The 16088-nt window shown below is 39.1% G+C and overlaps 1 protein-coding gene across 1 annotated transcript in view; it reads left to right on the plus strand.

The window, feature by feature from the left end:
* The window catches only part of inpp4b (inositol polyphosphate-4-phosphatase type II B), a 718933-nt gene that overhangs the window by 365368 nt on the left and 337477 nt on the right, over window positions 1-16088 (plus strand). The window contains exon 7 of the mRNA XM_048597564.1: window positions 10624-10740. Coding sequence (XP_048453521.1) covers window positions 10624-10740 — 117 coding nt within the window. The remainder of the gene's footprint in view (window positions 1-10623; window positions 10741-16088) is intronic.

The raw sequence follows: 16088 nt of genomic DNA on the forward strand, positions 1-16088 counted from the left end.
ATCCGCCTCCCACTCTCTCCCTATTTATTTCAAAACCCCCTTCCCCTTCCCCTTTTCTGATGAAGGGTCTAGGCCCGAAACGTCAGCCTCTCTGCTCCTATGATGCTGCTTGGCCTGCTGTGTTCATCCAGCCCTGCACCTTATTGTCATGGAAGTCTATCTCGCTGTTTTTCCATCTGGCCCCTCCCTGTTTTCTCCTCCTCCTCAGCTCAAAAATAGCAGTCAGTAAGAAAAAAAAACAAAAATATAAATGAGTGCTCAGGATATCTGCAAATTCACTGCTGATGATGATACCAATTACTAGTTAAGCATCTATAGTCTCAGTTCAAAATCTACCCCTATAGGGCTGTAAGAACTTCTAAACAGTATAATCTTTAATCATCCGGTCTGTACTAGATATTCTTTCTGTTTTCAAACTGAGCAATTATATTTGTGTATGTTTGAAGTCATATTGTAGTGTTTTTCTTGGAATTAGAAAATAATAAAATTCCTCTTTACATTGCCCTAGAAAATATTGCAAATGGCTCCTTATCTTGACCGCAGCCATGATTTAATTGAAATGTGGTATCTGTGTGCAAAAATCAATATAAGCTATTTGTCATAGAATCTACATTCACGGCCGCACTGTGACTCAGTGGTTAGCACTGCTGCTTCACAGTGCCAGGGACCCGGGTTCGATTCCACCCTCGGGTGACTGTCCGTGTGGAGTTTGCACATTCTCCCCGCGCCTGCGTGGGTTTCCTCCGGGTACTCCGGTTTCCTCCCGCTGTCCAAAGATGTGCAGGCTAGGTGGATTGGCCATGCTAAATTACCTGTAGCATTCAGGGATGTGTAGATTCGGTGAGTTATAGGGGGATGGGTCTGGCTTGGATGTTCTGTGCGTCGGTATGGACTTGTTGGGCCGAAGGGCCTGTTCCCACACTTTAGGGATTCTATGATTCTTGTCGTGACCAAGAGGGAATTAATAAAGACATGAGCTGAATTACCCCCTTCACCTTGTTGTATTAACCATCATCAGCTATCCTCCCAATTGTGTATCAAGGTGATTTACTTGTTTATCTTCTGATTTAGTATCTAATTTGAGAACTTTTCTGTATCACAGAAATGGTTTTCTCCAAGATGTTGTTACAACCCACTGAGGTGTGGCGATGGCCTAGTGGTATTATCGCTGGACTGTTAATCCAGAGACCCAGATAATGTTCTGGGACCTGGGTGTGAATCCCATCATGGCAGATGGTGGAATTTGAGTACAATATGTATCTGGAATTAAGAATCTAATGACAACCCTGAATCTATTGCTGATTGTCAGAGGAAAACCCCATCTGGTTCACTAATGTCCTTCAGGGAAGGAAACTGCCATCCTTACCCGGTCTAGCCTACATGTGACTCCACACTCTCAGCAATATGGTTGACTCTAAACTGTCCTCTGGGCAATTCGGGATGGGAAATTAATGCTGCCTGGCCAGTGATGCCCTCATCCCGTGAATGAATAAAGAAAAAAAAGGGTAGCTGTAAATCATGGCCCAGTATTCCTGAAGTCAGACCAGATTTTAATATTTGATTAAGGTGACACAGCAACGCAATTTCCTGACTTTCAGACCAAGGTTGATAGAAAGTGCTATACAGTTTCTCATACTAAACAAGAATTATTATTTATTATGAGTAATTATGATATAGTTACAAGTAAACAGAAACCATTCGCATGTGTCACTACTAACTAAAACTGTAATTCCTTTATAAACTCATCCTTTACACACACACAAATACACAAAGTTAGGTAAGATAGGTTATTGGCAAAGGTAGTAAACAATATTAGAAGGTCAGTTCAGAGGTCTTTGCTTCCTAGTTCTGTTGTTGAGATGGCCATTCAGGCCCTTCATGTTCAGTTATCTTTCTTGGGAAGCTTCTTCTGGGTTTTAGGTACAGAGTGACAGATTCACTTGAAAAATGTTTCTGATTTATCAATTCAAAAGTCATAGCTTAAGCAACAGCTGCAGGAAAGGTAACTGGTATTCTTCCAAGTTTAAACTATGTTTCATACTGTGGACAACAGGCAGCTTCTGCTGGAGAGAACAACAGGACACCCTTCTGTGTCTTTCTCTCTCTGTGTCTGTGTAACTTGTTTCCATTTACAACCTGCTTAGTTAGCTGAGAGCCAATTAGCTTCACTTGGAAACAACTCCTTGGCTCCTGATAGTCTTGCTATTGCAGGAATCCACAGCGTACAAAGGGTCTTCCCCATTCTCTGCAGCCTCAGTTAAATCTCCCAAAACTTTTTCCCTATTATACCAGGTCCCCTTATACTTTAAATCTGCCCGACATTACTGGCTCTGAACATACCAGGCTTATGACCTTGGATTAATACTTCTTTTGGCACCTTTTCCTTACTGCCGTGCCTGCTTGCAATGGCAGTAGCTCTCAAACTTAGCTGTAAATCGTTTTTAACTTCTCGCTTTCCTAGCCTGGAGTACAGTGCCATTTAAAGTTTTTCCTATCTTATCAGAAAATTTAAGCTTTAATGTTGGAACCTCCAATGTCCGTTTACACAGTGCTAAACTCTAATTCAGGACCTCTCCTGCATACCACTGCAATATCTGCTTTGGAGTTACTAGTTCTTGTTTGACAGGGAATCACAACTCTCTTACTGCAGTACATCTGTTACCAGGTCTGAAATGCTTTTACCATTCACTGACATACGCTTCATTGTTGAGGGTTACCAAGCAGGATTCTTCTGTTAGGTTCTTAAAACCTTCAGTTCTTCCCTGCTGCAGATTCTGCCTCGTAGACCAGCAATTCAAAGCTGAATCTGAAAATCTCATACTGCTGCACACCATGAGTTGTATGAGCAGTCAAATCAAATCTACACTGCTGCTTACCATTCTAAATGGGCATGCCAGCTCATAATGTTGTGCAAGCTGCTGTACATGATGCAGGTTCCTGCCACTCTCTTCTTTAAGGAAACTACAGGGCTTGCTTGGTTTGGTGTCGGGGGCGTAGAGGAAAACTGGTTGAATTAAGAGTTCCTTGTACTTAACAAGACATAGTTTATTGCACGTTAGTAACTACTCAGATTATATTGATACAATTGACATTATTATAGAGGCTTTGAGGAAAGGCAGATGTGAGGTCTTACTGATCCGGGATTATAAATGATTCACTTGCATGTCCATGTGATATCCATGTGGGTGCTGCTTATGGCACCACTTAGTATTAACCCTCTCAAGTCTTTTCAGTCCAATGTGCAACAGCTGTAGGACATCTTTAAGAGCACAGCACAATCTATACCTTGATTTGACATTTTTTTGGCAGAGATCCTAAATAAGAACATAGAAAATAGTAGTACAAATATGCAATGCAGTCCTCTGGCCTATTCCAGCATTTGTTATAATCATGGTTGATCTGATCTTGGCCTCAACTCCATTTTCTTGCCTGTTATCTGTGAATCCACAGTTCAGGAATCTGTCTGAATCTGTTCAAAGCAGAGACAATCGACTAATCTCCATAGCTCTGGTGTACAGAAATCTGAAGATTCACAATCCCTGAGAGAAGAAATTCCTTCTCATCTCTATCTTAAACGGCCAATCCTTTATAATGATTCCATGCTCCCTAATACTGGATTCTCATCTTCATCTTAAATAGTGACTTCTCATAGTGATTCTGTGCTCCCTAGTCTCCCCCATGATGGGAAACATCTTCTGAGCATATACTCTGTTAAGCCCTCTTCAGATCCTTATATGTTTCAATAATATCACCTTTTATTCTTCTGAGCCCCAATGAGTAAAGGCCCAACCTGCTCAATCTAACATTATAAGGTATCCTCTTCATCCCAGTAATGAACCCACTAACCTTTTCTGAACTGCTTCCAGTGCAAATCTGGGTTAGACTTATAATTTCCACATTCATGGAAACAAATGCCAATTCTTTTGTGCACATCTGGGAAACTCCTTTTCTCAACATGACCCATCTGTACCTCTAGTGCTGATCAGGCAGAGGATGTTATACCATAGAATTGATCCTTTCCACCTGTGTAACTGTGTAATCTTTATTCTCCTTGTCTGCATCAGACAATCACCCATTTAAATTTATTACCTCCATTTGTGTGTTTTGTGTTGTACTTTTATTTTTCTTTGGGGTTAGTTTTTTCATACTTGGGCAATTGACTCCTTCATTTCGTAACAAACTATATTTGAAATGGTGTGTGATGACTGCATGCTTAAAAAGAAATCAAAACGTTTGTAGTGATCAACTGAGAGGGGTTTCAAGAGAAGGTTGCTGATTTTTATCTCTTCACCGAATCAAACACCATGCACACAGGACAGCATTTTCCTCCCTTTTCAGGCTTTCAAAACTGAAATAATTTTTTGCTGTCATTGTCCTGCTGATACATTCAAAAAGCTGTCTCCCTCAAACGTGGAAATCATAAATGTCAGCCTATATGACAATGCTACACATTTTCTTGAATGACCAAATGTTTCTAGTCACTTGCCAAACCACTTCTCATTGCACATACTAATAACATTTTGTCTGTTTACAGAACAGTAATTTAGCATGAGGTCATCCCAAACCACTTACATTGGTTAGATAACTTCTTCAAATACATTTTAAAATAATTTGTATCCAAGTCTTTACCATTGGAAAATGACCAAAGGATTCTGCGTAGTGACACCTTTTAGTTTGGATGTTAGAAATTTCAGTCGAAGAGAAAAGAACAGGAAATCTAAAATGTTCAGGTGATCTTTTGTGTAATTTGTGGGGGAATCTGCATGCTCAGATATCAAACTGAGCGTCTACACAGAGGCACATTTACAGAATCAAGCATAGCTGTAAATATACGGTAAGATTTATAAATAGAATTTATAATGGTAAAATGTTGACAGAGAATGTGACAACAGGAAGTGAGACTTTTTAGACTGGAGCTGCATGAAGATTTTAAGTAACATATAGTTATTTGCAGTTAAGTGCGAATGTTTTACCAAAGTAACTTACTTTGCACTATCGTACTGACCACCTTAGAATGTATTGGGAATGTATGGCTGCTAATTCATAAAATTCATAGTTCAAGAATAAAACTAAGATTTAATTTTTATGTATACTTAAACAGGGTCTGATCCAAATAGGTTTGGTAGAGGGTCACGTAAGCATCTTGTTTGATTTACTTCAACTTTTTCTATATAATATTGATCTTACCCCGTACATTTCCAGCCTCTATCTTATCCTATAACTTATGTGCACTGTCAAAATCTTAGCCAGTGAGTGCAAGTGTGCAATCAAGTGAATGTACATTTTCATCAACACGGTTTTCTTATTCTATAATTGCCTGGCTAGGTTGAACATCTTGGTTATCAGAAAGAAGAAAGGCATAAGAGTAAAGTTTTGAAATGTGGAAGAGGAGGGAAAAGGTAGGAAATGCATACTTATGGTGATTGCAACTTGTAAATCAGGAGAATATGTGGGATGAGTGAGAGCTAGGATGTGGGAAGGAGGATCACCTATGAGGATGCTAGCAACTTTGATGGTTTTATACTGTATGGTGGTCACAGCCTCAGGAATGAATATCTCAATCAATTTTTTTAAAGTGACACAGAAACCTGAAACGTCTCCAGTAGACCACACATGAATCCATCTTATTAAGTTACTGTGCACGCACAGTTGCACATATTAATTACATGAGCCCATCCACTTAAACAAATGATTTCAAATAATTGAAAAATACATTACTCTGAATAAAGGCCAGCCGTATCTCCTCCACTGTGGTCAGGGTAGGATAGGCTTGCATCAGTGTTTAGTTTGCAAGTGAGGTGTGAACTCTATTGATGTCAGGTGAGAGCGCTGATAGAGTTTTTTAGTAGATGAATTGTGAGGGTATGGTGAATTAAATAATACCTCAAGCTAGTGGCATTGTTTGTAGGAAATGTATTTGGAAGATGCATTCATTGACCTTGACTCTTTGTGTGAGATCACTGAATTTTTTGCAGCATTATATCCAGGTCCTTGGACTTGGCCATGGAGCCAATGGTAAGAGTTATCTCCTCCCACTGACTCTTGAACATTGATCTATAGGGCTTCCTGACCTCTTCCAAATACAGGACATCTCCCTTCCCTTTCACCTCCTACACTTCGGAGTGGCAATTCAGGAATCTTGGAGCATGCTCTGTCCCAAGTTGGGCCACTATTTTGTCTTTTCCAGGTCAGGTTCGGCTCCCCGAGGACTTCTAGTACCTGCTCCAGCCACAAATTACCACGCCTTTAAGAGGGACAGCTTACGTTTAAATAATACAGATCAGTTTCAGGTGGTGCCTGCCTCTCATGATATTGCCACCTGCTTAGGAGGATAGGCAAGCAACAGATTATTTAGTGCTGGCTGGATGCTGAAATCATTTAAGCCTGCAACTGGCACAAGATTGGTATGTTGCCTGCATTGGAGTCAGTGGGCAAAGGTTAATGCAGAATTATGATTTCTGCATCAGATTTCAGGGCTATTGAAGTCAGCCCCCTTCAATGTCTTGAAATTCCATCTAATTCAGGAAATAGCAATGAGGGAGGAGCCTCTTTAAGATCAAAAATTATGGCAAAAATCATAACTTGCTGATGTTAGGAACAATTCTTGATCAAGATATAATTGCTCGGAGACAAAATACTGTACTTTGTCAGTTGGAGTTTGAATCCAACTCCAAATGCAGTCTCCATTTGTCAGTTTAAATGTTGTATTTGTATATGCCATATATATGTCAGGTTTAAACTGATCAAACTAAGGTAGAATTCATCTTACGACTAATTTGGATGTAAACCAATAAAAACCGTAAGCTGCCAACCCATACCAGCTGCTACATCTGTTTAATAATGCCAACCATCTATTCTGGCTTTTGTGTAAAAAATCAGACTGTTCTCCCTACAACAAGGGAAAAAAAATCAGAATTTATATACATACAAAGGCAGCTTTTGTGTGCATAACCAAGTGAATATTAAAATTAAATTATAGTAATGGAGCTGTTGTACAGCCTTTGCACTTGATCTGCCCACATGACTTATGGTGTTGGGTTTTAGTATTAATGTGGTATACAGCAGACCAACAGAGCTCAGTGGGAGAGAAATCGAAAGCAAAAGTCGCCATAGTGCAGGTCTGTAAAAGTTTTTTTTTTATAAATACATTAGCTCCTAATGATGGGAGAAGCTGTCGTGGGAGATCTGTCAGAAATCGGCAGATTTCTAGGGCTGCAAATGGACTGAAAATTACATGTTTTACTGTATCTTGATCTCTTTTTATGTAAAGCCATCCAGGGCCCTTGTAAGCTTTCCAAATTTCTTACTGGCAGTAAGGCCCACTTTCATCTTTGCAGCAAGGCTACACTGTGGCAGAGTAATATGTTGTCGAAAGCCTTCTGTTGATGCTTCTACAAATGTGGCTCAGTGTTGCTTTTGGTAGAATTATTATTCTGTTAGAGTGACTGACAGCTTGGAGTGAAACATATTCACTGTTTGCTGCTGTTAAAGTGTGAAAACCAATATTTGCTGTGGTGTATTGTGTGAGCTGCAAGGTGGCTATAATTTGCAATTGATACAAAAATAAATATTCTTATTAAGAAATAGACAGAGGCTTGGATACAGAACCTAGATCACATAATGCTTGAGCAAGAATTGTGTACACGTACGTCAAAATACAATGCAAGATTAGCAGCATTTTTCCCCAATCTTCCAGACTGTGTTTAAAAACAAGCTGGGTTGTCACTTTCATTAAATCCATTGAACCATCTTCATACTGCATAAAAATATAGATACTGGCGTGGCATTGTGCTCTCACAGATTAGAAATGACCCAGATTACTCATGGTCTCTGTTGGAAACAAGATGTGTGTAAAAACATCAACTGAGCACGGGGTCAGGTTTGACTGTGATTCCTGCTATAGACTGCCAATTCTTTATGTGCTTCTATAATCAGAATAATCATATGGGCAAGATATCAATGAACAATTGGTGCCAGTGGCTCAAGGAAGAGCCAGCAATGTTTGGAGAAAGGCAAGGGGAGAATGTTCAGGAGTGGAGTGAAACAAATACTTCTGACTGTATTAATTACATAATTATTTAAATATTAAGGGAAGGTGAATGGATGAAAGAGTGGTTGCAGGCTAAATCCCAGTTAACAATTAGCTTTTGGCTTTCCCTGATAGTTAAGCTGGTTTAAGGTAGTGAATAGCTAGAATAGATCTGTAGTTTATGCTGAGTTAGGTCCTCTCCCAATTAAACATTTATATAGGTTCTGTGCCCTTAGCCTAGGGAAAGGAATTTGTCTTGTATTCCCTTCACTGATGGATTTTTTCCAGTGATTTGGGCTGGAAAATGCATGCACTAGCCAGAAAAGGACAAAGTTGGGTTCAGCTATGATTTTTCCTGATTTGAGCAGTCTTTTTTACACTACAGTTATCCTCTACACCTAAACCTTGGTCACTTAAGGGAAACAGCAGGAGGCACCTCAACCGAATGGAACTGTATGCCGGGAATGTATGGAAAAGGAGAACAGTCAACAATTGCAGACACAAACAACAAGCTGGTGGTGTATTAGTAATGTCACTGGACTAGTAATCCAGAACACCAGGTTAATGTTCTGGGAGATGGCACATCGTGAAATTTGAATTCAGTAAAAATCTGGAATTAATGGCAACTAAATCATTGATTGTTTTAAAAGCCATACAGTCCACTAATGCCATAGAGATCTACAGCACATAAAAAAGGCATTTGATCCCTTCTGGCCGTGCCAGTCGAAACTAATCACCTAACTATTCTAATCCCACTTTCCAGCACTCGGTCCACAGTCTTGTTTGTCTTGGCATTCCAAGTGCATATCTAAATACTTCTTAACTTTGAGGATTTCTGCCTCAACCACCCCTACGGGCAGTGAGTTCTAAATTCTCACCACCCTCTAGGTAAAAAAGTTTTCCCTCACATCCCCTCACATCTTCTGCCCCTTGCCTTAAATCTGTTCACCACGCCCCCATCATTGATCCCTCCATCAAAGGAAAAGTTATTTCCTGTTTACCCTATCTATGCTCCTCATAATTCTATATGTGTCAATCGTGTTCCCTCTTAATCTCCTCTGCTCTAAGTAAAACAATCTCAGTCCATCCAAACTCTCTCTTTATAACTGAAACTCTCCGGTGTATGCAGCATCATGGTAAATCTTCTCTGCACCCTCTCCAGTGCTACCACATCCCTCCTAAAGGAAGAAGATCTGTTGTCCTTAGCTGGTGTGACGTATGTATGACTTTAGAGTTACAGCAATGTGGTTGACTCTTAACTGCCCTATACAATGGCCCTAGCAAGTCATTCAGGTTAAGGGGCATTTACAGATGGGCAATAAAGGCTGGCCCTGCCAGTGACTGCCATATTCCATGCATAAACAAAAATAAAAATTGAATACAAACACAGTGAGCTAATTTTTTCAGCTCACTGGAGATGGGCGAGGAGGCAGGAGGACTGGAATTATGTTAGAGAAAGATGTTGGATGGGGAATGCAGCCTTTTCCTTATGTCATGGGATATTCCCAGTGTGAGAGCATAAACAGCGTAGCCAGACATCGAGTAGTCAGGTGGGGCACTGAAAGCCCCATGTAAGGGCCACTTCTGTCTCTCATTGGTGTTTTGCCTATGCCAGGAGGGCCTGCCAGTTCATGGGAGTAGCCATTTAAGTAGGTTGACTCCCAGCAGCTCCCAGGATGGGTTCCTCTGAGTGGATGCTTCACAAGTCCAAGAAGCTGACCCTTGTTAACAACCTGGGTGCTTGTACTTGTATATTGGCAATAAAATATTCAGCCCATTGGTACAATTGTGCAAATTGCATCCGGCCCATCTCAATGGAATTAAACTCACCAGTTATTCCTAAAGACTTTTAATGTAAAGGTGGACATTTACTAAATGATTTGTGTTATAATAGTGGTTTTGGATAGGATGAAGCTGAAGCTCAAAATAATGGTTTAGTAAAATACCTGCATAATGGTTACATGTCTTAAAATCTTCTTTCCTATAAGTTTCCATATTCCATTTCCTATTCTTTTAAGAAAAGCTCTTTTAGAATAGAGGTAAACTCTAACTTTAAGAGTTAGAGTTTTTCCATCAGGCTTTAAAATTAGAATGACAATTGCATCAACAACTGACAGTGGTGCATGACAGGTGCAATTAAAATAAAGAAGCTTTCCACATGAGTATGATGGGTTTTAGCAATGCTGCTGCATCCAATCTGAGTGCTGGTATTGACTCCAAAGTAGCTAAAAAACACAGTTACAATAAAGAAGGAAGTGCAATCCTTCCATACATAGTATTAGAATAAAGTGCATTAAATGAACATTAACAAAAAAATGACAATTATGGACAAAGTCATTTAGGGGCACTGCTAGACACATCGTAAACTGCTGCTTGAATAATGATGGGTTTCAAAATGATACTGATTCTATAATGGCTAAAGGTAATGCTGTTAATACTCTATGGGTTACACTGATTTAGCTGCCTTTTATTGAGCTGCTGCTTTTAAAGCTTCTGTTTTCATTTTTGGTACAATCATCTGTCATTTCTTTCTATGCTGCCTGGTGCACAGCTGTTAGCTTACTGAGACAGGCCTGTTTGCTTGTGGCATGCAGGGAACAAGAGATCCAGTGTTTTTGACTGGTGCTACTTTCCCACCGGGCTATCCCATTTATGAGGAAACACTGGTGAAGTTAACTGTCTACGATGTCAAGGAGAAATCCCAAGAAACCGTGAGTATTTAATTCCTTCAATGATTCACATCTTCTCGATACACAAAAATGTAAAATCAAAGAATTTCACCTTTTTCTAAGGTGTCTAAACAGACAAATTAATATATATTTACTTAGCTGACAGTTTGAGTCGCTACATTGAGTTAAACAGAATATAAAATGTCTGGCACAGCTCATCAGATGAGAGACAGACCATGTTTAGCCTGAGTTCTGTCTCTTTATGTATAAATTGTGCAGTTGCCTTGTTGAGCGGTAGTAATTAAAACCTTCAAACATATGGAATGCACTGACGTACTCCAATCAGGAAAAGACATTGCATCAGTCTGAAAATTACCAAATTTCACTGTTTGTACTCCCTTCTTCCTTTTTTAAAGGAGATTTATTTCATTTCACTTTAAGAAGACTGCATCACTTTCTTTCCAGACCTTGACATTGTTGCTTGCACTGTCATTTTATTAATTTGTTGGTGGAAAGTCTTGTAATGTATTTGTGCTGTCTTAATTCCAAGAATGCAGAAAAAAGGAAAGTTTTCCTCTGATTTTCATTACATCGAAGGGAAAGATTTAGTCTGTAAAGTTACAAGTATAACTTTAATTAAGAAAAGTGTAATAGGAAATCAGAGAATTATGACTTTTTAGTCTTGCATCTGTTCCGAGCAAATTATTGGAATTTGTAATTAGCAACAGACCAACTTAGCACTTGGAGAAATTTGAGCTAATTAGAGAGAGAGCCAACATGGAGTTGTAAAGGGTAGGTCATGACGAACAAACCTGACTGCATTTTTGGACAACTAATTAAAGTAATTGACAGGGGAATGCATTTGAAAATGGTTTATATGGACTTCTAGAGGCTCCACAGAAGCCTATTAGCGAAACCTAAATCTCATGGAAAATGATGACAAATTATTGACATGGTCAGGCAGGAAAGCAAATGAATAGCAATAGCTGGTATGCACTCCAGTTGGATGGAGTTGATAAGTGATGTCCCAGTGGAGTCTGTACTCGATGTTTCAGTATATTTGGTAGTTACTTAGATAACACAATAGAGAGTTGTATACTGAGGTTTGCAAAAATGCATAGATTGGTGCCATAGTAAGTAATGAGCTCATCACGTTGAACTCAGAAAGATAGATCCAATTATGTTTCATATAGTGAAAAGTTAGGAACTTATGGATGTCAATACGCCCATCACTAAAATAATCCAGCACCAAAGAAATCAAAAAGCCTAATGAAAGATTAACCTTTTTATTCTAGCCTGCTGGTTATAAAAAGGATAATGTTTTCCTGCAGCTGCAGAAAATCCTGGTTAGATGATATCTGGAGTACTGCCTGCAGATCTGGGTGCCACAGTTTAGAAAGAATAAATTGAAGTTGGAAAACATGGAATACAAATTCATCAATTTCACCAGTACTCCAAGATTCAATTATGAAGAGGAGTTTCATAAATTTAACACAGCAGCAGGTGAAATTGAAATTCAATTAATTCTGAAACTATCGTCAATTGTTGTAAAAACCCTTCCAGCTTACTAAGTCCTTTAGAAAAGGAAGACTGATATGCTTACCTGGTCAGGCCTACAAATGTGATGACAAAGCCACATCAATGTAGTTGAATTTTAATAGCCCTCTGAAATGGTCAAAAAGCAATTAGGTTCAACCACAATTAAGGATGGGCAACAAATACTGGCCTTACCAGAGCCAGCAACACCCACATCCCATAGATATAATCTGCTAGAGATAGTAGGATCTGCAGATGTTGGAGAATCTGAGATAACAAGGTGTAGAGCTGGATGAACACAGCAGGCCAAGCAGCATCGGAGGAGCAAGAAAGTTAATCTGCTATCTTGTTAGCTCTAGGCATGGCATATGGATTGGTTATATACATTTACAGACTTATCTCTCAAGCATGCTGATCTTTTATGTTCCCAATAAAGGTGATATTCAGTATCACAATTGTGTAGTGAAACACGTTTCTAAATAATAAAAAAAGGCCCATTCTCTAGACTCATCTGCTTGTAGTAGTTTTGCATCTTCTATGTCCTCACACTCACTTGTAGATTTATAACAAATAAATATCAAAACTTACATCTAGATAATTTCTGAAGTTGATAAAAGGCAAAGCTCTTAATGTTGCACTTGGGGAACATCACTGGTAACTAGTCTCCAAACATGATAAAATCTATTCACAGCTACTTTCTATCAATGGTCCTTCAGTCAATTCTTAACCTACTGCAGCTAATTGGCATTCTTCTACAAAGTTCTATCTGACAGTGTACCCTCTTGTGAGATATTTTATCCAAGGTTTCCTGAAAGTCCAGCTGGAAACTGTCTGCTGGTTTCCATCATCTGCTAAACTGGTGACATTTTTAAAGAATTCATTTAATTTTGAATGACACAGACTTCTTTACCAGTAGCCACGTTGAGGGTCTCTTGTGGCATCTTCTCTATATAACTGGTCAGACAGAAAGAAAATAAAGAATAAACCATTCATAAGACCTTTGAGACAATGATTAATAAGGTGCCAGACCTCCTGCATTTCCCCAGTACTTGCTGTTATTATGTCTTGGAATCTAGCAATCTATTAGACATGTGGATACAGTTGCACAGAAGATCCTTGGGTGGATAAAAGTGCTAGTAGCTCCACTAATCAGCCACAGAAGACACCCTAATTAATTTTGATGCTAGCAATTTTAACAGCATGTCTTCTTGCCATGAATGAAATGATGTTATCAACAAATGTAATGTAATTTGCCAACTCTGCTGTGCCTTGCAAACCTTTCCTATCTGTCCCACAGAATCATTGTTTAGTCAAAAAGCTTTCCCATAAACACCACAAATGTTCACTATCCTCTGTTCTATTAATTGTTTCACTCATCCAAAAGCAGTTTTGGTTTTAGTTTGGTCGTAATTGTGTCCAATAATTGTTGTCATTTTCCCTGGAATTGACCACTTCTAACAGACAAAATCTTGATTTTATATTCACGTGATTTGCAGAAGTTTCTAAAAGCTTGGAAAATAGTCAATGTAACTCCTTTATTCAAAGGGAAGGGAAACAGTAAGCAGGAAACTGCAGGGTATTTTGCTTAACGTATAGCATCTTCCCTGTGACATATTATTATTCAAGATTTTAGAGGAAGGCTTTTAGAGAGCTTTGACATAATCAGCCAGAGTCAACATTTTAAAATTTATTCATGGAATGTGGGTATCATTGCCTAGGCCAGCATTTATTGCCTATACTAATTGCCCAGTGGGCATTTAAGAGTTAACCAAGTTGCTGTAGTTCTGGAGCCATATGTAGGCCAGACCAGAAAGTAGCTCTCTCAGCTACTCCTCAACTCTGCTCTATCGATTCTTTTCTTTCCCACACAGTGTCGTTTCATTCTCTGATTTGTAGTTGTCTTCCTCCTGCTGTTCTGGTGATTAAAATAAATATATCTTTCTAAACAACTTCTGTAAATGTGTTACCTGAAAATCTGTATAACTAAATTTCCAACAGTTCTTACCCTATAAATTTCATTTGCCTGTACTCCAAAAATTAGAAGCCTGCTTTTGAGAAAATCTGTAACAGGATTTTGTTTAGAAACATCACATGGTACATAAAGGCTTATTGAAAAGTTTAATTAACTGGACAGCTAAACCTTTTGCTCCGGTATTTTGCAAACTTTCTGATAATATCTTAAAACATTAAATGCAAATAATTATAATGCCATTAAAAATCAGGTGACTTCTGGCAGGATCAGCTCTGGGTGGTTCTGAACCTGAAGTAAAAACCTAATTAAAGATGGACTTGCATAGCAGTCTGGGAAATACACGCATCCTATTTTTGAAGGATTCCTGTCAACAATAAGAACTACAGCATTTATTGTCTTGTTTCACCATGGGCAAGAGATGTAAAAAAGAAACACAAGCAAAATGTTATAGGCACCCAGAATAAAGTGGACTCTGTTGTCAAATGTGGCAGAATTGTGTGAGAAGTCCAGTAAAGCCTATCTCGATGTTGGGTGCAACTTGCTGCACCTTTTAACTAAGTTCTGGGTGTCGAGGTGAGATTCTCGCTAGGAAGTGGCAAGTTGATAATTTAAGGGGAAATTATTGCCAGTTGACAATATTAATAAGTGCATATTTCACCTTATTAATATGCATGTTCCTATACTACCACCGTATGTGTACTAGATGCCAAGAATTCTTGCTACGAAAATCAGAGTGGGTACCTGGTGTCTCGTTCACTGTTTGCTCCAAAAATCTCCATGTTGGATACCAAGTGCCAATGTCTGAGGCATGCCCCATGGGCAATGGTCACATGCACCTAACATCTGTGGACATTGTCATCTGACATATGCCAACCTCTAAGAGCCCTCAGGGAACATCTACATTTACTTACACTGCACTTCAATATTGCATTTTGGGGTGCAATGCCAACTATCAGGCTACAGTAAGGACACTTTGCACTCAGGGATACACACCTACCTTATGGACTGGATCAAGATGCATCTGCAGGCTGTTTTCTTGTTCTATTAGTGCTTACTCATTCTGAATGTACCTGCGTGCTCACAGCATCTCTGTCTTGCCTTGCTTTGCATTTTTTGCACCTTGCCTCTTAGCCAGACATACTAATCTCTTTAAAAGACAATATTGTGTCAAGAGAACTACTTACAAATTAGTTACTAAACCCCTTCATTCTCATAGAAAGCTCACAATACACTAGTTCAAAATTCAGACATCTAAACTCAAAAGTAAACTGTTATTATACACCTTACATTACAATGCTTCAAAATGGAGATCCAATGCATTCATTTCCAAATATCACTGTTTTCAGTTTATTTTTCCACTTAGGTTGTTGGAGATTCAGTGTTGATAATGCCATTGAATGTGAAGGGGCAATGGTTCGATCCTCTCTTGTCGGAGATCGTCATTGCCTTGAACTTGTGTGCTGCGAATGCTATTGGTCACTTATCAGCCTAAGCCTGGATATTATCCAGGTCTTGCTGCATATAGAAATGGGCTGCTTCAGTTTCTGAGGAGTTTTGAATGGTACTGAACATTCTGCCAACATCAACAAGCATCCCCATTTCTGACCTTATGATGTAGCGAAAATCATTGGAAAAGCAGTTGATGATGGTTCGGATCAATGCACCAACCTGAGAAACTCTTGCAATGATGTCCTGACATGAAGATGACAGACTTCCAACAACTACAACCATCTTTCTTTGTGCTAGGTACAACTTCAGTTGGCAAAAAGTTTTCCTCTGATCTCTATTGACTAGAGTTTTACCATAGTCCTTTAATCCATACTCAGTTAAATGTAGAGACAACAAGGTGCAGGGCTGGATGAACACAGCAGGCCAAGCAGCA

This window comes from Rhincodon typus, chromosome 1, assembly GCF_021869965.1.
Source record: "Rhincodon typus isolate 14 chromosome 1, sRhiTyp1.1, whole genome shotgun sequence".
NCBI lineage: Eukaryota > Metazoa > Chordata > Chondrichthyes > Orectolobiformes > Rhincodontidae > Rhincodon > Rhincodon typus.